Below are 24579 nucleotides of genomic sequence, written 5' to 3' on the forward strand. Positions count from 1 at the left end.
TCTAAATTTGGGAGAGGAATAGCACAAGACTACCTTATTTTTCCTCTCCCTATAATTTTGATAATGTACTTATTGTATAAATGAATAAAGAATAATGATATAATTCAAATTATTGTGACTCCCCAGGCTTTTAACCGTAGAGATATTGGTTTTGGATCGTTATTTTATGTTTACCGCTGTGGTGTCATGATGCTTAGCACAATGCTCTCGAGAGTGGTCACGCTCCACTTGAAATGATTGAGTGGCGGTCGCTATCATATTTACTCTAACTTACGTAAATAGTTGGGTAATGCATTTTTTTGCGAGAACAAATAATATTGTAGGTTGGAAAGTGCACATTCATGAATAACTCAATTTTATGAAGTTTTCTTCAATCTATAGAACGTTCTCCTCCTTTTCCAGGGCATTGTTCTCGTGTTAACGCTATCTAATAACATCGCGTATCAGAAGTTTTTACCTGTTAAGTATTTTTAGTAGGATGTTCTGATAGTTTATTATGCTCAGTGGCTATTATTAAATAACATTTTCATAATGAAATATTTTTATTGTTGGTAATGAAAAGCTCTTTAAAAAGGTGACTCTCTGAGTTCCATATGCACCATCTACGTTTAAGGCTGAACCACGTTTACTTGTAGATATAGTTGAATTCATCATAATATGTTTCATTCGGGTTTAAACGAACAGCTACTCCGTTCAAACCGAGCATCTGCATACGGACGTAAGTCGTCATAGTCCGCAGTGCTATTCAGGGACGTAGGGATGCTAAGACGTATAGACATACCAAATCATAATGACGATTATCGCTGAGGAACTTATAAACCAATCATTCTAGAGACTGGCAGACAAAGCATTTTTCAATGATTCTCATGCAAATATCTTGGAAATTATCAAAGTCACGAACTTGAAACCGGTTACATTAGATTCCTCCTATATAACATTTTAAAGAATGTTTTACTATTTTTATAACCATGATTATATTCTATGGAATCTCATCATTTTTCATATTAGCTTTTCTTATTTCACAAACAATCCATGCATGATTATTGCAATATTCAATGATTTTATGGAAACCATGTGGAAAAAGCTCAGTCATTATAGTCAAAAGATTTCTTTCCTCTCTCTTTATGAAATACACATGAATGTGAGCTCTTTTGTTCTGAGTACCGGTATTTCCCTCAGTCATTATTTTTTCAATTTGGAAATTTTATCCAACGAATAACTAACTAGTTCCCTGGATATTTTCTATCGAGTTTTAATGATTAGCAGTCATTAGAAACTGTATTCTAATAATTATAATAGCAGAGAAAGCATACCACGAATGATGATGCTCTTTTGTTAGCTCAATGACCGAATGCAAGTATGAATGGGAAATTTAATAGGTTATATTGGTAAATCACGACTGTGAATCCTTATTCAGAAGGCAGCTGCGATGGAAGAATATGATTCGGATTAAGCCAGGCCCGAGGGTGTAGTCGGATTACTGGGAGGCTTTCCAACACGGACCTGCTTGAGCTACGAAGCTTTCTGCTTGAGGCATGATGAGTGAGCTATGGATAGAGCCGGGCGCTGCTTGCAAATGACCAGCGAGGTCAGAAAACGCGCCACGGGGTCGCGAAGGTCGCCTTTACTGAGTCTGAGATCGCCTCGCCCAGGTGAAGCGACTCATCAGCGATTCAGCAACAGCATTCGAACTTGAAAGCTAGTCTGGTCCCTGGACCCAACAGCTGGCTCACCTGTTCCCAGTCCCAGCTAGCATACATCACTACATTATCTATTCGAAGATGGCTCTATTCCAAAGAGAATGATGAATAGTGAACAGATTCACATCCAAGTAGTAGGCCCTGTAGAAGATGGAGAGTCCTACTTGACTAAATCTTCTAGTATTTTCCACTATATCTTGCTGTTTTACATTGATCGATGCCAACTGCATCTTGTACCACTTTATTGATGCTTTATCCAAAATATATCCTGAGCCTTCTTGACTGAATATTTTAGTATTTCCCACTATATCTTGCTGTTTCACATTGATTATTGCCAACTGCATCTTGTACCTCTTTATTGATGCTGTATCCAGAATATCTTGAGCTTTCTTGACTAAATATTTTAGCATTTTCCACTTCGTCTTGCTGTTTTACATTGATCGTTGCCAACTGCTTCTTGTACATCTTTATTGATGCTGTATCCAAAATATATCCTGAGCCTTCTTGACTGAATATTTTAGTATTTCCCACTATATCTTGCTGTTTCACATTGATTATTGCCAACTGCATCTTGTACCTCTTTATTGATGCTGTATCCAGAATATCTTGAGCTTTCTTGACTAAATATTTTAGCATTTTCCACTTCGTCTTGCTGTTTTACATTGATCGTTGCCAACTGCTTCTTGTACATCTTTATTGATGCTGTATCCAAAATATATCCTGAAGCTTCTTGACTAAATATCTTGTATTTTCCCACTTCGTCTTGCTGATTTATAATGCTCATTGCCAACTACATGTTGTACCTATTTATTGCTCCTGTACACAGAAAATTCTGTATTCTTTATTGATTCATACAATAAGTACATCATAAAAATGATAGGAAGAGAAAAATATGGTAACCTTGTGCTATTCCTCTCCCACATTCAGATAAGGTTAAAGATAGTCCGAAATAGGTTGTCTTGTAGTTGTTCACTTCATAAAATTTTCATTCTATATTCTGAATTCTGAACCAAACACGGTGAATGAAATAAAGCATAAAGCCTGATAGAGTGATGAAAATGGTAATCATATGAGTGATGATTTTCATATGAGTGATGATCAATGATATTCATGTACGTTGGTTATGAGAGAAAATGAATAAATGATATATTTAGTGAATAACCTGGTTTTCAGGATAAAAAATTGAAGTCGTGTGCTCTTGAACTGATTCCGGATCGTTAATGAGTTTCCAATGCGAGATTCAGCTTTGTCGTCGTCGTCTTGTTACAGGGGTAGGCATTAATACCTGTTCCGCCTTCAAACATTCTCCCACCTTTTTCTTGGTCTGCCAATACTTCTCCTCCCTATTCAACTTACCTATTTGAACTGCTAAATTCTAATAGTTATAGGTTCATTATATACAGTTATTACTTATATGATAAATCCATTTCATTCTAGTATCAAACGCATACTTTGATATAATTCCGAAAGTAGCTATGGGAAAGGTCAACAACGGAATGTGAAACATATCATTACCATTATGAAGAGCTTTCAAGGCGCTACACATGTCCATGCCCATACCTCATTCTGATTTGTTTGGAAGCATGTGTTCTGATCCCCTGTGCGGCAGCAGAGCCATTTGTTACACAGTGGGCAATGTCCTGTGACCCACATACTTGGCAAGTTATGGTTGGAGACAATCTGCACAAACGAACCATTGCGGGGTTCGTGTCACTGGGGAGTGATACGAGAAAGTTCCACAGGTGGGTTCCGTTTACCATCTAGGGATGTAGAGAGCACAGAGCGGTGGTGGACTGTTTTAACGGACTCCTCCGTCTTTCGGTCTCCTCTACGTACTTTGCGAGTTTTCATCGTTGTCGCTCTTCTATTAACGCTTTACTCAGATTCTAATAGTGCATTTTGCAAATACCGTAGCCTATCTATTTCACTCTCTTTATCATCAACTCTCCACATATACCTCTCTACGTGTCTTATACTCTATGAGAAAATATCTAACTACACCCTTCATTATTCTTGTTTCTTATTCAAACATCTTATTCTCCTCGTCCTCCTCTTTCTTCTCATCCTCCTACTTCTGTTCCTTCTCCTCATTCTTCTCATCCTCTCTTCTTCCATCTCTTCTTCTTCTTCTTCGTCTTCTTCTTCTTCATTATCTTCTTCTTCTTCTCCCCCCTCTTCTTCTTCTTCTCATTTCCTCCTCCTCCTTTTCCTCCTTCTCATTTTCTTAATTCTGTTCCTCTTCTCCACCTTCTCCTCCTTCTTATCTCCTTCTCCTCCTTTTCCTCCTCCTCATCCTTCTCCTCCTTCTCCCCCTCATCCTCCTACTTCTCCTCCTCCTCCTCCTCCTCCTCCTCCTCCTCTCCTCCTCCTCCTCCTCCTCATGTACTAGCCAATCCATTACGATTCCTTTCTTTTCCATCTGTTTACCTATTTCTTGTAATATATTAGCATAAAATAACTATTTTGTAGTAGTATAACTATTCTGTTATCCTCCTCCTCCTCCCTCCTTATCTTTATCCTCTTCCTCCAACTACTACCATTCCTTCTCCTCCTCCTCCAACTCATCCTCCCTCCCCATCGTTATCCTTCTTCTCCTCCTCCTCCTCTTCATCCTCCTCCTCATGCACTGCGATTCCTTTCCTTTTCCATCTGTTTCCCTCTTCTAACCTGTATACTTGTAATATATTATTGTACTAGCATAAAATACCTATTCTGTAGTGCCTCCATAGCACTCTATAGTACCATCCTCCTATTCTATAGTACTATACTCCTATTCTATAGTATAGTTCCTCCACGATAATACAAGCTAGTCAGAGCCCACTTCTTTAACTATATCGTCCCATGTATGAGGACTTCAGCACAGTAAACACTGTAATAGTCACCATACCTGTACTCCTCATGCATTCTGCGAGTCTCCTTATCAGTTTCGTTCGTTCTCCTCTCGGTTGGAGTGAGATCATCGTCGTGGGACTGAGAAGAGAGAGACAGAGGAGGAGAGGTCACGTTGGGTCAGTGGGTCCACGATCTGCCCACTTGCCGCACCCTCATCGCCACATACTTGCCAAAGGCACTGAGGCCAATGTCAGGGTTGAACTCTCGGTACATAACAGAAGCAGCTCTCCACTATAAACAAGCCAGCCTGTAGCCTCCTGCACTCACACAACATGATTAGCTTATTGAAGCGGCCCACTATTTTCGAAAACTTGGAGCTTCTTCGTAATTCTCCATCGAATCCTTTCTCTTTCCTCACATCCCTGCCCAATCTAATAAATAATTCTCTATCACGGTTTCTGTCCAACGATCAGCATCCTGTTAACTTCACACGCTGTCCCATTCAATTAAATTTATACATCAATAGCTCACCATTCTCTAGAAATGTGCAGTGAACACTTTCGTTGATCAACGTATCCAACTTTCTCTGTGAATATTTTAAAAATTGATCGTACAACTTTTTTGGTGTGGGTGGTTATAGCTTTTCATTCAAGGAACGTGTAGACTTCCCGACCATATTATATTTTTTCCTACAGTTACCTTGAAAAGTGGCCATTGCTGCACTGATTACAGAACGCAAAGAATCACTTTTCCGCTCTAGTGCGGGAAAAATTTTTCCTGCACTCCAGATTTGCAACATGGCAACGCAAAATACTTAGTAGGTTATATGGAGCACCAGTGCAGCAAAATCAAAATGAAGTTGGTAACAGTGACTGGGCTGCTATAGTGAGCAGAGGTGCAACGAAGCACAACGCGCAAATTATTATTTATATATATATTATAACCAAGGACAACGAGGACTTTAGGATTTTAGGATTAAGATTTTTATCAATAATAAAATTACACAGAAAAACATTTGATGCATTTCAGGCAATTTTACCCATAATTACCCACTTCTCATATTCAATGGTAACTGTAGGAAAAATTTAATGTGAAATACGTGCGCAAAGTTCCTCTGCTGCACTCAACAAACCATTCCGCCCTCGCCTACGGCTCGGGCGTAAACGTTTCTTTCGGTGCAGCAAACTGTTACTTTGCGCACTAGTTGCACAAATAACTATTGTAGTGTCTAATACTTATAACGTACATTCGTCTGTGTGAATGTAAGATGCTATTATTTTGAACGATATTATTCTCTACCGGTCTCATCATGCTATACATTTACTTCTAACGCTGCGTTTACACCAAAGTTATTAACAAAATGTTAATAACTTAATCCTTATAGACTCTATTAGATTGAACACAACTTATCATACACATGATGAACATATGTGTTTGTCAAGTTCCGTTAAATCTAATAGAATCTATAAGGATTAGGTTATTAACATTTTGTTAATAACTTTGGTGTAAACGCAGCTTAAGGGTCGCTTTCTCCAAACAAGTCAAACTAAAATTCAAGTTTAAACCATCAGCTGACTCAATTGAAACACATTATAATAAATGCAACCATACAATATAATTGATCGGGCTTGATAGTTACCTAAGCAAACCAACTTTGGAGAATGTTGACTGATGTCACAATAAAATATTATTTGATCACAATGACATTGAAAAAATGCTTTACTAGTTTCAAGCTATAATATCAATAATAATTTTAAAATCACTTTAGAACAAATTGTATTATCAGTAAATCACCAAACTGCAATTCAGAATGGCATGTGAATATGGAAAAATCATCAAATTATAGAAAAATCTGCCTGCCTATATAATATAAATTGGAAGAACTGTCAGTTCCTATTCTCCACGCAATGGGTGGCATGTGAAAAGTGCATTCTCGTGCAAATGCACAATTATTGCGGTCAGACCTCTCAAACCGTCCATTGGTGAGTTCTATAACATTCATACACAATAAATCTGCTGGAACGTGTTCCGTAATTGCTTCTTGATATGTATGTTTCACCCCATATTGATTGCGATTGGTTCACCTACTGATGGTGTATTATTTAATCTCGCGTTGCGTATGTAGGTTTTTTTTATCGTGATGGACATTCATCTTGTACAGTTTGTTTTTCCGCCTTGTGTGTATTCAATGGATGCACCTCGTAACCCACAATTTCCGAAGCTTATTGTTATCAGTTTGAGATTGATGTCGGCGTTGAGTGAGTTTCAATTACCGGCGATGATATAGCATCTTGTCAACGAATCGAATTCTCAGTGAATTCCGGTGTATTATTATAAAAATGAAATCGATTCTATTGCGCGACTTGCGAGTATGAGCTACTCTCCCATTGCAACTAGTTCACGCTGTCCTATGTTTGCCTTACTAGATGGATGTAGAGCTCTTGGAATCATTACCTGTTATCTAAGCTTAACGATTCCTTCGTCAATGCAAGTAAATTGATAGTAAATGTCAGTGAGATCAACCGTTTTCTAAATTTTAGGCACATAGAGAATTGATATTAATATGACTTGATCAAATAATTGATCGAAGTAACATGAAATCCAGTTCAGTAGTGCTATGTAACCAGAAAAGCAGAGTATTCGAACAAGAATTTGTAGAATCTATGAATATAATAAAACACATTTTTGCTTTCTCTATATTGACAACTTTTGGAAAGTAATGTGATTCCTATTAATTTGTGTACTCGAAATTCTGTAGATGATTGCCTTCATTTATCACACTTGAAAATATTACAAGTAGGCGAAGTTAAGGCAATAAGAAGCCCCTTTTCCACTTCACCCAAAATTCTATTAGAAAAATGAAAATACCTTATACTTAATCATAAAACTTTAACAATGAAAAACTAAGTAATACCATAGAGCATAGAGGAACAATAGCGTAAGTAGATATCCCATGGTATAGGGCGTTTATGTCGCAACTATTACTGTTGATCTCAAGCCGATTACTGGTGATTATTGTCGATTTTTAGTGTTTTGTTGGGGTGAGAGTGTATGAACGGCACAATATGAGAGACTACCCGTGTCACACAGCTTCACGGGAAAGCATTACATGAGCTATCGGCTTGAGATAACAGTAAAAGTTGCTACATAAATGCCCTATACCATGGGATATACTTATGCTATTGTTTCTCTATGGTAATACTTCGATAATAATATTTACTTAATAATATTTCGATGATGCAAACACATTTTAATAGAGTAAGTGAGTAGTAAGTAATGGTAGTGGAGAGGAACTAAAATTATTGGAAGTTGAGTGAAATGCAATACTATTGCAGTGTAATAGTGCAAAACCGGAAACTTCTGGATTTAAACATTAATTTTCATCGAAATTATTGTAATTTAAACCTAAAAATTTAACGTATTCTGATAAGAAATGCGGTGTATGAATTCTTCTGTAAGATTCAAGTGCTCTAAACAGAGGAGTGGAGAGGAAACACTCGTGAATGAGTCTTCTCAATTCGGAAGTAGAAGTAGTATGATTTATAGAATCGGAAGTAGTGAATCTGATGAATGCGCCAGAGAGCAAATAGTTCCAATGACTGTCTCCGATTCAACCGCGAAATGCCAATCGTGCACGCCTCCGATCATGTCAACAGTTCTATTGAACAGCTTGCGACAATTTTTTCTCATTACGAAACAGACTTTCATAAATTTATTGTCATCGGATCATTATTGGCTAGGAGTCTGGTTCCACCAAGTTAAATGTATGATTATACGAGCCAACACTTGTCTGAAATGAAAATGGGATACAGAAATAATGTTTTCTCAGGATAAAATTTTCTTTCATGGATCGAAGTTCTAAATTTTATTTAGAAAATTCTCAAGAATGTAGAATTATATTCTATGAAATCTCAGTCAGTTTATCATAATGATCAGAACATTTTCATAGTCTCTTATCATCCTGTTTGGACGAACCTGGGTTCTAATGGAGGACCGAGCAAATCAATGAACCTAAGATCAATGAACCTAACCATGATAAACAAGCCTGAATAAAGAGATTTTCGGAAAGCCACCGTATGGGTCAACAACATTGATGTAGATAATTTCCATACTCATATCAGAGTATCAAAAATTTTTTCAGTTTCAGAATGTTAATACCAGTTAATTGTCTCCAGTTCATTAACAGCGTATTGGTAATAATTGCTTATCAATCTTTGGCCTGTTGTACTATCATCCTAGTACTGTTGTACTACGAAAAATGCTAAATGTCTCCAACTCAATTTAATCTTTAATGGTGAAGATTGTTATGATTGTAGACAGTAGAGCAACCATTATGTACCAGTAAAACATCTCACTTCCATGTTTTATGATTAAAACATCATCAAACATCTTACTTTTTCAAACCTCTTGTGTGGGATGAGTAAATTGCTCTTAAAATTTACAACTGATCATGTAACTGGTACAGTAACACTCTGTAATACATTTGTGCTCCCATAAATTTCACTTGATAGATCTTACAGGAGTTTTTTAATTTAATGGCAGCTTGAACTAGTTTCGGTGTGCACGATTGTCTGTTGGTAATAATGATTCATAACTTGATAGTCATAAAATTGTTTATGAGTCATAAACAGCTTCGCAAAGAGAAGCAGCTGAAGTCCATACTTTCAGTGCTTACATACTGATCGATGTTACACAAGAATTGAAAAGAGCATACTTCATGAGAGAATTTGGAAGTTAGTATAGAATACAAGTACAGTATAAACCAACCGTCTACAGTGAATAAATCACTATGAAGTCATAGTATCTAGTTTGTTGACATTTGGAGATGATGGAACAAGTATTTCAATGTTTATCTCATTTCCAGTTGAGAGTTCTTGTCGGACAAGTTATTAGCACACAGGAGTTTGACTTGAAAGTTTCAAGCTTCAAGTCCTCGAGCCTGTTATTTCGTAACAGTAGAAGATTCATAAAGCACTAAAATTGTGGTAGTAAATAAATTATTACAGCTATCGTAAGATTTATTCACCTCTAGGAATATCAAAAACACTCACATTTCAAAATACTGAAAAGAGATCGATTCAGAATTTAAACTATATGAAGTATTATTTCTTTTAATAGTTGATATGAATTTAGTAACAACACTTGCCTTTCCATCCGTGCAGTTTCAAGTTGGAACCACTCAATTTCTGACATATTTCGAGATTCTTTCTGAAAATTGCTAATCTCTCTTTGAAAATCCTTGATGCAATGCATGAACTACCTTTCACTGAAAGACGCTCATTATATTCACAGTCTGGAGTATTAAGATATTAATTCTATCTTCAAAATAAACTTGAATATATTTTAGTATTGTATTTATATGTTGATATCTTTATTTTATTGATTTTCTTCAATTTGTAAACATACTAAGTGCCGGTTGCACAAAAGGCGGTTAAATTTTCATCGTGATTAACTCTACGAAAACTAATCAGAGAAGCCGTCAAAAAGGCCTTCTCTGATTGGTTCTCGTGAAACTAATCACGGTTAAAATTTAATAGGCTTTTGTGCAACCGGGCCCAAGGGTCTTTTAGACCATGATTCATTGTGGCAGATGATGTTTTGAATCTAATCAACATGAATAAGTGGGTAAAATGTAACACAATGTCTTAATTCTGGTTCAAATATAACAGTATTCAAACTGATGCGATGCGATGAAAACGGAACGAGAATTATCATCCTTTTAACATTTAACAGTCAGGGGTCTGGTTAGTAGGTAATTCATCCGATTGCTAGGGAATGTATCACTCCCACAACAACCCGAAGTCTCTTTTGTATTTTCCATAGTGTCCTCGATGTTAATCTCCGTGAAAATCATCTCACCTTCTCGATCAAAAAGCAAACCAGTTCGTAGTGCTCCAAGAATGGCCTCGATTGAGTTTCCAAATTATGCTTGAAAATGTGTTACAAAATGTTGAGTGGTTTGAATGAGAATGACTACTGATAACGTATTTCACTAGGGCTACTTGATTCAATTATTATTTATTATTATTAAACGAGAATCCCAATTAAATGCTGTAATTCACCACGAAGACTTCTGCTACTGCAAACATTGACAACAGGGTAAACAGCTAGATGGAACAGCTACTTGATTTGTTAGTTAGAAATATTTCCATAGTATCCTTTTTTTAACTTTTTATACAATTACAACTCATGAGAAATATTACAGTCATCCAGTAATAGCAGTGGTGCCTACAGGCTAAAGGAGGGGGGGGCGGTGGATAGCTGTGTCATTGAAATTCATGTGGTGGGAGGGGGGGGGGTTCAAAAACTATTCTTGTGGGTAGTGAGTCAAATTTAATCAACAGTAGAATTAGGAAGAAAAATAAAAATCTCAGTAACCTTTTTGAATTATTTAATCACAACATGTTTCGGACATTGATGCCATTTTCAAGTGATATGAAGTAGATAAATAAATACTTCTGTCCGAAACATGTTGTGATTAAATAATTCAAGAAGGGTACTGAGATTTTTATTTTTCTTCCTATTTCTATAAAAAGTAGCCCTATACAGAAAAGATATAAAGAATTAACAGTGCCTAATATAACTGAGGGTGCCTTATTTATGGGGGCTTGTACTAAAATTGGAATATGGAGGGGTGGTCACCTTGGTGATAGTTTCCAACTCTCTTGCTGTTTCCACATTACTGGCTCAAGTCTCAACAATGAGCAGAAGATACGAATATGAAAAGAATGAGAAATAGGAATCTTTCAAAGAAGAGTATTACGAGGTGAAAGAGGAGCAGAGATTCAACGATGGGAGTGACTATTCTATAATAATGTCTTCATATAACATTAATGCCGTTGGAAGTTGAGCAATCTCACGTTTTAGAATCTAAACTCAAACTTTTGAAGAGGTGTTATTTTGTTATCTCATTCAAATTAATAAATGCTTAATGTCTTACTTCACACATCACTCTACTTGCTAGTTTGGAACTGAACTATTCAAAACACCTATTTCTTTCAACATATAATTTCCTTGTCACTCTTTTTGCACTTTGTAAATTGATAGACACTTCATGCGTGATCCCGATTTTCAGTCCAGTTGTTACAAACTAGGAAATGTCTTCTTCTGTTGATGTCATATTGGGTGCAATCTACCTAGATTTGGAGATGGGAGGCTTTTGAAACTTATTGTGGACGTTCTTGAGTGAGTTGTGGTTTGTGAGTTCTCAGGAAAATGAGAAGGACTTCTGGGGATTACGGTCGAATGAAGCATATATCTGGTTATCTCTCAACAGATAGAGTTGTTATTTTTTGGGGTTTTTGCTTGTATGGGCGGAGTATGTCGAGGCGGATGCAATCTATCATCAATGTACTGATAGGAAGAATCAGGCACTCATACTTCACTCAGCCGGAGATAATTATCATGATCAATTTGGTGCCTGTCCGAACTTTCGTAAGGAGCGTGTAAGTTCAACGATGAGAATGACCAAGAGTGAGACTGCAAGAGATCGCGTTCTCGCTTCTTATTGGCGGTTATCGATTTGATTTCACCAATCGCAGGTATCCCTCTTGTTCGAAGGCCATGCGTGCGACCCTGTTGCTATGATCACGTCGCGACTATTAATTGCGAGCGCCAGGGAGGGTCAACTGTTTGGCGACCTCTCCGTCACGACCGAATATAAGCCTCATCTCTTTTCTACTTCACACTCACCCTCCCACTCTATCTCTCTCTCTCTCCATTTCTATTTGGAGGAATCCCGTCAAAGCGTTACATGCTTCTAAATCGACTGGTTTCCACGGTGCATAGAAAGCAGATGAGAGGTCACGCCATTGAACTAGAGATTCAGAAGAGTAGGCCGAATTTTGGAAGATTTCGGTATTCACTAAACATTATTACGCCCACTTTCTGATGAAAAAACTGGAATCTCTGTAGAAATATGTTCTCACTGTAACAGGTGGGCCTGGGATTAAATGGAACTATTAAAAAGAAGATGTTATGGCAGTTGGGTAGTTTAGTTTGATATCCATGGCTGAAGGGAATCCGAAATTCAACAAGCGTAGTAGGCCTTTCGAATGTTTACCATGATCTCTGTTCTCAGGAATCTGGAAACAACTCACGCCAAAAATGAATACCATTTTTCAATAATTTTCTATGACAAACTTTATTTCCGAGCATAATTTTCCAATTATTGAATCACGATTACTATACGGATGGAGAATATTGACACAAATTTAAAATCTCACACTAATCTTTAGTTTCAAAAGGAATTGTATTCTTAATATTATTTCATTAAGAGTTACTGACATTACTAATAACCACCGTGAGAATAGTTCAGGTTCAAGTGAATACTTGCTTTTTTATAAAAGCAAAATTGATAAAAAATATTTTGCAATGATGATTAACCATTCGTTGTCAAAGTAGAGCTTGGTAAACTCAAACGTCATTACCAAAATATTTCGCTTGACAAATTCCAAATTACTGTTTCACATATTATTTAATTATATAAATAGAAAATACATGAATTGATAATAGACTAATAATTGTTATTGAACCTCCATGAACTGAAACATTTAATTTATATATTCTTTTTCATTCGTAGTTTTACTAGCAATTGAAGGGAAATTGTCAAAAAACACTTTATAAGGTAAAATAAAGAGGATTTTCAACAATATCTCTAGTCTCTTCAATTAAGGAAAAGTTCCACAACATCAATATTCACTCTAAAAACTTTACTACCAATTATTGTAGAAAATGGACTGTAAATGTCAGCTACTGTACATAAACTTAACAAATACTTCAACTTGCAACCTATCATGTTCTGAAGATGATCAGTTGAGATCTCGACGTATCCAGTTCAACCTCAATCATAAAGTGAATCTTGCAAAATGTCATCCTAAAAAATCTTGTTTCTTGTTGCATCTTGCATCGAATTGAATTCGATTACCTAAATAACTTGGTGTCCACTTCGATAAACAGGTTCTCAAATTGAAGCAAGTATCAATGTGCACATACATCATACATTATTTCTGTCATAAACATCTTGAACTTTCTTGGAAATGCATCATAATCTCAGGTCTATGAATTGATACTGTATTATATCACTAAAAGAATTTTGGTATTTGGATAGATTAGGTAGTGATAATTTTATTAAAAACATCCTCATCTCTAAACACTCTCCCACTTTCTAAAGAGGTCATATTGTTTTTTCATACGTCTTATTTTAAAATGAGTTGGTTGCAAATCGTTCAACTCTGTTCCTTTCTCAGTTTGCATGTGCATCATGATGGATGATTCAAATTGATTGAATCGTTTATTCAAATTGATAGCATAACGAATTACAATACAAAATCTGATTGTTAACTTATTTTTTTGCCAAAAATGTAATGCATTTTTTCATAAAAAATTCTCAGACCTACATAGGCAACAGGTAGAATAGGCTGGGATTCAACGAAGTTTCAAAATAAACAATAACTCTTTCAATTCCCTATGTTTGAGATATGCTTGTTTGAGCATCGACTGTGTAGATTCAAATTAATACATTCCTGCACGTGTTTATTTTTATTATTTTCAGTGTTCTTCGCATTCAAAATAATGTGTGATACTTTACTCACCATGTGCCCATTGAAATTTTAAATAAATTTCTTTGAAATTTACTTTGGAACAGGTATGCTAATTTCAAACGTCTCAATATTTGCTCATAATTCCTTCTTTATTCTTCTCTTCTCTATATATTATCACGCAAGCTTTTAAATAATGCTCTCTCGAATCTCCAAACTACCGTGGACATTAATGAATAACTCAATAATCGTACTTCAAAGTTGTAGGTTGTTTTATGATGTTAATTCCATATTCAAAGGCCAGGAACTTGTTATAGAATATTGGATATGGCTATTTGTATGCGGGGCCCTAATACTATCTCCTGCAGCGGTTATTTTCTGTGACATTGGTCCACTGTCGTTCCGGATGATGTTTAGAGAAGTCCAATGGGATTTCTAGTCTGAAATTTACAAGCGGATTATGCACGTTGGTCCTCTTCACCGTTAGGTACTTCTAGTTCTAGAAGAGAAAGAATTTTCCAATTTGGAAAGAGATATTCGGCCTGCAAATAGATTGGCTTATAACTGTTATTATCAAGTCGAATTGGAAGGACCCTTGACTCACTGTGCGTAGCTCTTACGTCTGCCGTGCCAGCGGTAATAAATAGGTCCAGTTCATACGCAGGCATGTGCGTGCGTTTGCTCAGTAATAAGATTGACTGGCCTTTCTGCACTGGACCTCTTCCACCTATATACCAATATAAGTATACACCTGTTATCTATAGGTATAGATAACATTCTCACCCATCCATACTCAGCACGGTCTACTTAATTGTAGTGCAAGGATCCATCACCGAATGGCCTAATGATTCTCACCTGTAAATGATACGGATCTTACGTGCATTACTAGTAGTCTCGCTACTAATATTATCCTACTAACTTCGTAACAGGATCTCACAATGTGATACCTAATTATTGATTGGAGTAAGAGTACCTTAACTTACTGTCTTGATTAACCGCTATGAAAGGATTTTGAATATATTTCATGACTTATGAAAAATTGTAATACAGTAAGGTCATACTCTCACACGAAGTGTATTACCCTCATACGATCCTTTTCAGGATTGGGAGAAAAATTAAATCGTAACTTCATTACATCGTTCATATTTGCTCGATTTCCAATCTAATGTTATGAAAAAACATGACAAATGATTTGTTCTATAACACCACCAATAACGTATACAGAGTGAGTCATATGTATGGGAACCCCTCAATAAGTTGGAGACTGTTGTAGATATTAAACTGCCACTTTCAGGATAAGATATTTGTCGAATACTGGTTGTACCTTTTGACGTACAACTGAATTTCAACCCCTCATAAGGGAGTGACTTAGGGTTTGTAACTCGAATATTTTAAATGTGAACACCCATTGTTTGGTCTTTTTAAAACAAGGAAGATGAAATGAATTAAAATGTTCTATGATACTTGTATCCAAAATGGCGGCTGATTGAAGTTTTAGTTATTAAAGAAATGACGGGTTGTAACTCAAATGTTGTAACAGCCATTGTGTGATACATCATTTTTAAAGCCTTTTTAAAACAAGAGAGATGCCATCAATAAAAATGTTCTATGATACTTTCATCCATAATGGCGGCTGATTGAAGTTTTAGTTTTTAAAGAAATGACGGGTTGTAACTCAAATATTTTGAATGTAAACACCCATTGTGTGTTACATTATTTTGAAGGCCTTTTGAAAACAAGAGAGATGCCATCAATAAAAATGTTCTATGATACTTTCATCCAAAATGGCGGCTGATTGAACATTATCAATTATTCCTTTAAAAACTAAAACTTGAATCAGCCGCAATTTTGGATAAAAGTATCATAGAACATTTTTATTTATGTCATCTTTCTTGTTTTAAAAATGCCTTCAAAATGATGTATCATACAATGGGTATTTGAATTTGAAATATTTGAGTTACAACCCCTCATTTCTTTAAAAACTAAAACTTCAATCAGCCGCCATTTTGGGTACAAGTATCATAGAACATTTTAATTGACGTTATCTTCCTTGTTTTGAAAAGGACTTTAATATGATGTACCACACAATGGATGTTTACATTTAAAATATTCGAGTTACGACCCCTAAGTCACCCCCTTATGAGGGGTTGGAATTCAATTGTACGTCAAAAGGTGGAGTATTTAACCAATAACTTATCCTGAAAGTGGCAGTTTTATACCTACAACAGTCTTCAATTCTCCTCTTATTGAGGGGTTCCCATACATATGACTCACTCTGTATATATAATATTATTAGGATTTTACAGAACTTAACTATCTTCCTTCTTTTAGCCTAGTCCTCCATCCTTGATGTCCTCCCCTCATCCAATATCGTACTTATCTATCAGTGTACTCCACTATGTACCAAATATTCAATTAGTGTAATCCCAGAAACTTCCAAATATTGGATGTTATACTCTTTATTCTAATTATAATAAGTTCACTTCTTTACCATATAAAAAATAAATTAATAGTGGATTCTACTGAAGAGCTTTTCAATAGATAAGTTCCCACAAGTGATAATCAACACTTCATTAAATATTCCATGAAGTCTTCCCATTACATTTATTAGTACAGTTTATTTTTGCACTTTTAATCGAAAGGAGAAAGTAAGTTGGATGTGAAGCACTGATATTACCCACCTACCGATTGAAGATACAATTCACTGTTTTTCTCTTAACTTCATAATCCATTACTAGAAGAAATATTGAGATGCCTAGGTGATAACAATTGGACAGTCGTGCAGGTGCTTATTTGCTGATCACTTGATTTACACGACCGGCCGTGTTATTAGCTTGGTGAAATTTTGTGCGTGACCTTTTGCCCTTGGCCTTCGTCTCGTAGGGTACTTTTGTGTATACCTGTATGTAAGCAAAATATCCGAAGCGGAATTTCTCCAGCATCGAAGTATAGGTTGAGCACGACCAATAATATACAGTGGCTTCGTGTGCAGTAGAGGCATCACACTGTCCTTTACAGGGATTTCTATTGGCTGCCGATCGGCTAACGTACTTACACAGAGCAGCAATAAACGTCTTTGATTCGAACCGGTCGACTAAGTTTCGATCGCAAGAGACAATTAACGCGAGTTTGGATTCCGCGACGTTTTTATTCAGCTTAAGCACGACACGTTTTGCGACTCGCGTTTGTGCAGTCTCCGATATCCGGCGAACTATCGGAAGATGATGACGATTACGATGATGATGACGAAGCCTCTCAATTAGCCCTTCCTCCGCTTCTAATTAGGTGCGCTTTCATCTAACCAACTAGTAGCAGCCTCAGCATTACAAACTTTCACGTAGGCTAAATAAAAGCATATTTGCAACTTTTTTCCCCTATTATTCTTCACGATAGTCGGAGTCTGACCACCTGAAACTCATAAAATCGAGATTCCTCCCGTTCGACTTATTACTATTAAACAAACCGACCACGTAGTCTTCACTAACGAACGGACAGTCTTTATTAGTTTACAGGAATGTTTCAGCCAACACTCTTTGTTAGCCTGGAACCATTCGAGAAAACTGTTATAACTTGGCTAAGAATGTTTTCAAACTTTAATTAATTGCTGTAAGTTCTTTATGATGCGAGGTGGGGCTGTACAGAAGGTTAGAAGGTTAATTATTTGACACAGTGAGAATCTGATGACACGTTCTTGCTCCTACTGCTTAGAGAAATTTACATTCCGCAAGCCTGAAACAAAATTCATCTCCCTCCAGTAACAGAATATCTCCACTAATTGAAATTTTCTTCTCAGATTCCACTTATTATACCCCCTTTGCTGAAATAGTGTAGCCAATGACAATGGACAAATGCCATAGAAGGCTCCAAATCTATTGCATCGTGAACCTATTTACTTCTGCTAAAAGACAATGAGTAATAGTAAACAATGAATATAAAATATTGATTGTTTTTGTCTTAACTGGGGCATGAACAACTGACAGATTATATCGCAAAAGTTTATCGAATATTTATTATCAAACTTAATTCCTTTTCATTGATTCATTAATGATTTTTGTGAATTGAATGGACTGATTGAGAGACTCGAACTCTAGAAAAGTCAAACAACAAAACAAATCGTGAACCGAATGGCACTTCTAGAATGCAATGAAGGTCATTTATCAAGAGCATAGTAACTACTATTAGCTATGAGTTAAGTGAGAGTAAATGCATTGATTTAACGAAAGTTCACTTTCGATTTTCAAAGCTTCTGTACCCTTGTGTGCATCTCTCACCCTGCATGAGCTATGAGAAAGTTTCAAATGCTGAATCTTGCAGTAGGAGAGCCTCTGTCAATCGGACAGGAGAATTGTTGGTTTTCTGAGTTGGGAGCGAGGATTGTAACAGTTGAAGGCAAGAGTTTACAGTTACTGCTTGATCCATGTGGCTTATCTTTGTTAGATCCTTTCATTGGGTCCTTTCGCCGTTCTCTTGCATAACATTGATCATTGTTGCTCCAGCAGGCCACCTGCCTTTGGAACTGACAGAAATAAAACGAATGGTGAACGGTGCGGGTTAAACTAATGGCCGGCCTTCTTCAATAAATCATCTTGACCAACGAGCTAGTAAAGTACTTATTTGTTCTCTTTTTCACAGGCAAGAATCATGTGTTCTCCTGTGTACTCCCTTATCTAGTAAGACTTTTACTGGTTCATGGATCTACATGTTCCTTTTCTTTTTGTTGAATATTTTATAGCGTTCTGAGAGGTTTGATGAATTTGTTGTCATGCATAAATCACGTTTTTGAAGGTGATGTTCGAAAACCCTCAACCATGTAGAGTTTGTGAGTTATTTGATATTTCATTTTCAGGATAACCAACTTACATTATTTTTGATATTACTGGTATACATCAATCAGTACCTATCTATGTATTTACACTTTGTGTAGTACTTATTATAAGAATAAATAAAGTACCAATTCACATCACATCAAAAAGAACAATTTTCTTTTCATGATCTTTTTTGAAATTAATTACTGAGTTTTTCTCCAGTTGATTGATTTATGAATAAATCAATACTAGTTTTTCGAAAATATCTATGAACAGGCAATTCAATTGAAGTTCAACAGAGCATTGATTACATTAGCCTTCATTGATTACTCATAAGAATTGATTGATTACAATGCTCAAAGAACAGAGCATTGATTACATTAGCCTTCATTGATTACTCATAAGAATTGATTGATTACAATGCTCAAAGAACAGAGCATTGATTACATTAGCCTTCATTGATTACTCATAAGAAATGAATTGTTGTGGAGTGTTCTTATTGATGAAAACGATAGTCTACTATTCAAGTCAATTGAATTTTATTGTTTACATTGCTTGTTACATTGTACAACTCATGACCATGCTCAGACAGGATGTCTTGTGAGGTTGTGAGTAATGCTCCTTCCATTAAAATGTTTTAATTTCAACTCATCAATTTTAACATCATCATTTACGTCTATTAAATTAGATATCTGTATTTTTTCGTTAGGGCTACTCTTGAATAGAAATAAAAATAGAAATCCAAGTACCCTTTTTTACTTTCCTTGCCCTACTACCATAGGTAAGGAAAGTATTGCTTTCCAAAAAAAATTAAGGTACCCAAATTTCAAGTTTTCTATACGTTTCAAGGTCCCCTGAGTCCAAAAACATGATTTTTGGGTGTTGGTCTGTGTGTGTGTGTGTGTGTGTATATGTGTGTGTGTGTATGTGTGTATGTGTGTATGTCTGTGAACACGATAACTCCATTCCTAATCAACCGATTGACTTGAAATTTTAAACTTAACGTCCTTATACCATGAGGACCCGACAATAAGAAATCCAATAAAATTCAATTCAAGATGACGGAAAAAATGGCGGATAATTACTAAAAAACCATGTTTTTCACGGTTTTCTCGAAAACGGCTCTAACGATTTTCTTCAAATTTATACCCTGTATAGTTATATATCAGCTCTATAAACTATTTATAAGCTATTTATAAGCCCTATCAACTGACATGAGTCTCATTTCTGGGAAAATTGCAGGAGCTCCGTAATATTTTTGTGAAAAATGGCGGATAATCACTAAAAAACCATGTTTTTCACGGTTTTCTCGAAAACGGCTCTAACGATTTTCTTCAAATTCATACCCTGTATAGTTATATATCAGCTCTATAAACTAGCATGAGTTTCCTTCCTGAGAAACTAACAGGGGGTCCACCCCATTCTTGAGAAATTTACTTTGAAACCTCCTTCTCGTGCTTGAGGTAGGTGGGCAGAGCAGTTTATTCAAAAGAACACACGTCGATATTTTATTTGTAGAACAGCTGTTTCGACAACTTTTAAAAAATCCTTAAATTTCATAATTCAAACAAAGGAAAATGTACTCTGAAAACAATAACAATAGTATAATCGTAGTTTTAATAAAATTATTAAGCCGCCAATCGGCATAATGTTATTAAGCTATTAGATTACCAATACAGATTTTAATTACTTCATCACCTCTCTGCCCTTCTTGATTCACGGTCAGTTATTAAATAGCTATGTTACGAGCACACGCTATGCAAATTATCCTAAGCATAATGTCATTTTGGTTGAATGTTACCTGTTGAACGGTTTCTCTAGGCATAGGACATGGTAATAGTTGCTTTTGGGACCATACCAATCATTACTGTCAAGTGTCAGGTTAGCACTTTCTAGGAGAGTCTTGGGGCTACAGCACCAGCACCAGCACCACATATATAATACATAATAATGCAGATGTAATAGCTGTGAGATGTATGGGCATTGTGAGTTATATCCTTGTTTATGGTCTGTCACAACAGAAGATAATTTTTTTAGAAAGGTTTCGGTGAAGCATCTTCTCTGTTTTTGGTAACACACTATTTACATATTTTTCACATCATGTATGCTACTCTACTCACATTCTCTCTCCTTGTCTTCCTCAATGATAAAGCAATGGCGATCCTTCTCCTTGACTCGTCCTCTCTCGACGGCATTTAATTGATACCTGAAGGTCTGTCCACTAATAAAGCGATGTTCCTGTTTTGTACGAACGGTGTTGGTATACCCTGTAATCATCTCAGAGAACTTTCGCCTAATGCGTTCTTTCTTCGTCTCACATATGCAATCACGCAGCCCATAACATTATTGTAAATAGCAGTGATATCGTCGTAGTGATTAATATTGCAGTTTGAGGTACTGTACTTCTTTTGCCGCTGGTATATATGATATTCTCCTGCCTAATTGGCAGTTTAAATGTTTAATTAAAATGAATTATAAATATTGGAAAGTGCTGGCTTCTGAAACACGATCTTCACACCAGATTTATGGTGTTTATGGAAATTTAATTCGTTGAAATCATCATTAACACATTATTAATATAATCTCCTGTGTGTACCGGAATTTGTGGGGAATCATTATTTGATGAATTAGCCAACCACTTTTCTAAAAGATAGTATGAGATGATTTTCTAAAATATTACAATAATCAGAATAATCTTTGAAATTCAATTGACAATTCTTGTTGAAATTCAGTTGACAATTTCTTGGAAAAACTTACGAGTTTTTTTTATTTATTCAATCATTTATCATAATAGGAATATTTCCTTTTGTAGTGATAATAATTTGAAATATTTATTCTATGTTTGGTTTTGAAGCATCTAAATTTAAGAATCTACTTGTAGTTAACAACTACAAGACTAACCTACTATATTCGAAATAATTGAATCGAGTTCATAGTATAATACTATAATAATCGTCGAGTATCACTCAATGGTATTATTTCGGACTTTGTATAACCTTATTTAAATTTGGGAGAGGAATAGCATAAGGTCAACTTATCTCTCCCTATAATTTTGATGATGTACTTATTGCATGAATCAATAAAATAATATAACTCAACTTCCAGAAAAGTACCAGAAGCTTAAGCCCAAAACTGTTCCAATTCCAATTTATACGACAGTCAAAATGTAACTAGGTTAAATGTCACTTCCACATTTTGAATTACACAATTTATTAGTGTATTGATATGATTATATCATTTAAAATGGTTTTCAGTAGTTGAGAATTGTTTAGTATATATTGTATAATATTCATATTAAATAAAAAGACTAAGAAATTGTCAAAACCGCAGATTTTATTAAAAGTAGAAAGATACACCATTGTCAATCTCTGATAAACTCTTTTTATTACTTTCCTTGCCCTATTACCATAGGTAAGGAAAGTATTGCTTTCCAAAAAAAATTAAGGTACCCCAATTTCAAGTTTTCTATACGTTTCAAGGTCCCCTGAGTCCAAAAACATGATTTTTGGGTATTGGTCTGTGTGTGTGTGTGTGTGTGTGTGTGTGTGTGTGTGTGTGTGTGTGTGTGTGTGTGTGTGTGTGTGTGTGTGTGTATGTCTGTGAACACGATAACTCCATTCCTAATTGACCGATTGACTTGAAATTTTAAACTCAAGGTCCTTATACCATGAGGACCCGACAATAAGAAATTCAATAAAATTCAATTCAAGATGGCGGAAAAAATGGCGGATAATTACTAAAAAACCATGTTTTTCACGTTTTTCTCAAAAATGGCTCTAACGATTTTCTTCAAATTCATACCATGGATAGCTATTTATAAGCCCTATCAACAGACATGAGTCTCATTTCTGGAAAAATTCCAGGAGCTCCGTAATATTATTGAGAAAAATGGCGGATAATCACTAAAAAACCATGTTTTTCACGGTTTTCTCGAAAACGGCTCGAACGATTTTCTTAAAATTCATACCATGGATAGCTATTCATAAGCCCTATCAACTGACATGAGTCCCATTTCTGGGAAAATTGCAGGAGCTCCGTAATATTATTGAGAAAAATGGCGGATAATCACTAAAAAATCATGTTTTTTACGGTTTTATCGGAAACGGCTTTAACGATTTTCTTCAAATTCATGCCATGGATAGCTATTTACTAGCCCTATCAACTGACATGAGTCTCATTTCTGGGAAAATTTCAGGAGCTCCGTAATATTATTGAGAAAAATGGCGGATAATCACTAAAAAACCATGTTTTTTACGGTTTTATCGGAAACGGCTTTAACGATTTTCTTCAAATTCATGCCATGGATAGCTATTTACCAGCCCTATCAACTGACATGAGTCTCATTTCTGGGAAAATTTCAGGAGCTCCGTAATATTATTGAGAAAAATGGCGGATAATCACTAAAAAAACATGTGTTTCACGATTTTCTCAAAAATGACTTTTTTTCAAATTCATACCCTGTATAGTTATTTATCGGCTCTATTAACTGGAATGAGTCTCCTTTCTGAGAAACTAATGGGGGGTCCACCCCATCCTTGAGAAATGGACTTTGTAGCCTCCATCTCGTTCATGAGGTAGGTAGGTAGAGCAGTTCATAAAAAGAACACATAGTCGAGATATTTCATCTGTAGAACAGCTGTTTTGATGACTTTTAAAAAATATCGAATTTCACAATTTACACAAAGGAAAAAGTACTCTGAAAACAACTATACACATATACAGAAGTCTGATCGTAGTTTCAAATATGTTGCCGCCAATCGTCATTATGTTATTCCCCTAAATCATTCTCGTTTAAGAAAGAGGCTTATAGTTCAATGAGCAAGGAAAGTTGTGTGAGTGTACCACACCAGATTTTTTAATTTAAAATGGTGTTGATATTATTTTTGTTTCAGGTGATGAATGGTGCTAGCAGTGGAGCCGATTTAGTAGGATTGTGGCGATTGGAACAGCACCGCATCACATGGCGGTGCGTCTCACCCAGCTCTGCTTGTTAGTGCTGTCTCTCACTAGTTGTGCACTTTTTACTCAAGGTAAGTTCAACACATCAATATTATATTCACTCCAATTGATAGAGCAAAGACCTTAAAGATATATAGACCCACAATGCCTATGCCTTCCCAATGATAGCTCTTACTTGAAAATGAAGGCCGCCATTGGGGTATTTTAGCACGAAATATTATAATATATATAGGCTATTATATATATAAATAATAGATATTATCTATACATTTGTAATATCATAGATTACAAAGGTATTGGTATGTAATAATCTTATAGGTTGCCCCCTCAATGGCCGATTTCAATTCCAAGTACGACACTAGCGCTGCATGTGAGTCTATGCATCTTTAAGGTCTTTGTGATAGAGTGCTGTTGTCTTATTTTTTGAAGCTATTACTGAAGATGATTATATTATTATTATCACCTTAATAGGCCAATGTGGTAACGCTACAAAATGGCTATCCGGAGCATCAAGTTTGAAGAAAAACATTAACAGACAGTAAAAATCTGTTACACATAGCCCACCGAACTGTGGCTTTCAGTAAAAATCCATTACACATAGCATTCCCAAAACAAGTCATAATATCCTTACAACATTATTCCCGAAACAGGGACAGTAAATAAAAAACCTTACAACATGGCGATTTCGATTAGGAGATATATTATCACCTTAATAGGCCTATCAAATAACGAAATATGAATATA

The 24579-nt window shown here is 35.8% G+C and overlaps 1 protein-coding gene across 1 annotated transcript in view; it reads left to right on the top strand.

Annotated features, from left to right (window-relative positions):
• The window catches only part of LOC111060179 (cadherin-89D), a 110382-nt gene that overhangs the window by 27627 nt on the left and 58176 nt on the right, over nt 1-24579 (top strand). The window contains 1 exon segment of the mRNA XM_039431198.1: nt 23769-23906. Within this exon segment, the coding sequence (XP_039287132.1) occupies nt 23837-23906 (70 nt within the window). The 5' untranslated portion in view covers nt 23769-23836.

This window comes from Nilaparvata lugens, chromosome 1, assembly GCF_014356525.2.
Source record: "Nilaparvata lugens isolate BPH chromosome 1, ASM1435652v1, whole genome shotgun sequence".
In the NCBI taxonomy this organism is placed as follows: domain Eukaryota; kingdom Metazoa; phylum Arthropoda; class Insecta; order Hemiptera; family Delphacidae; genus Nilaparvata; species Nilaparvata lugens.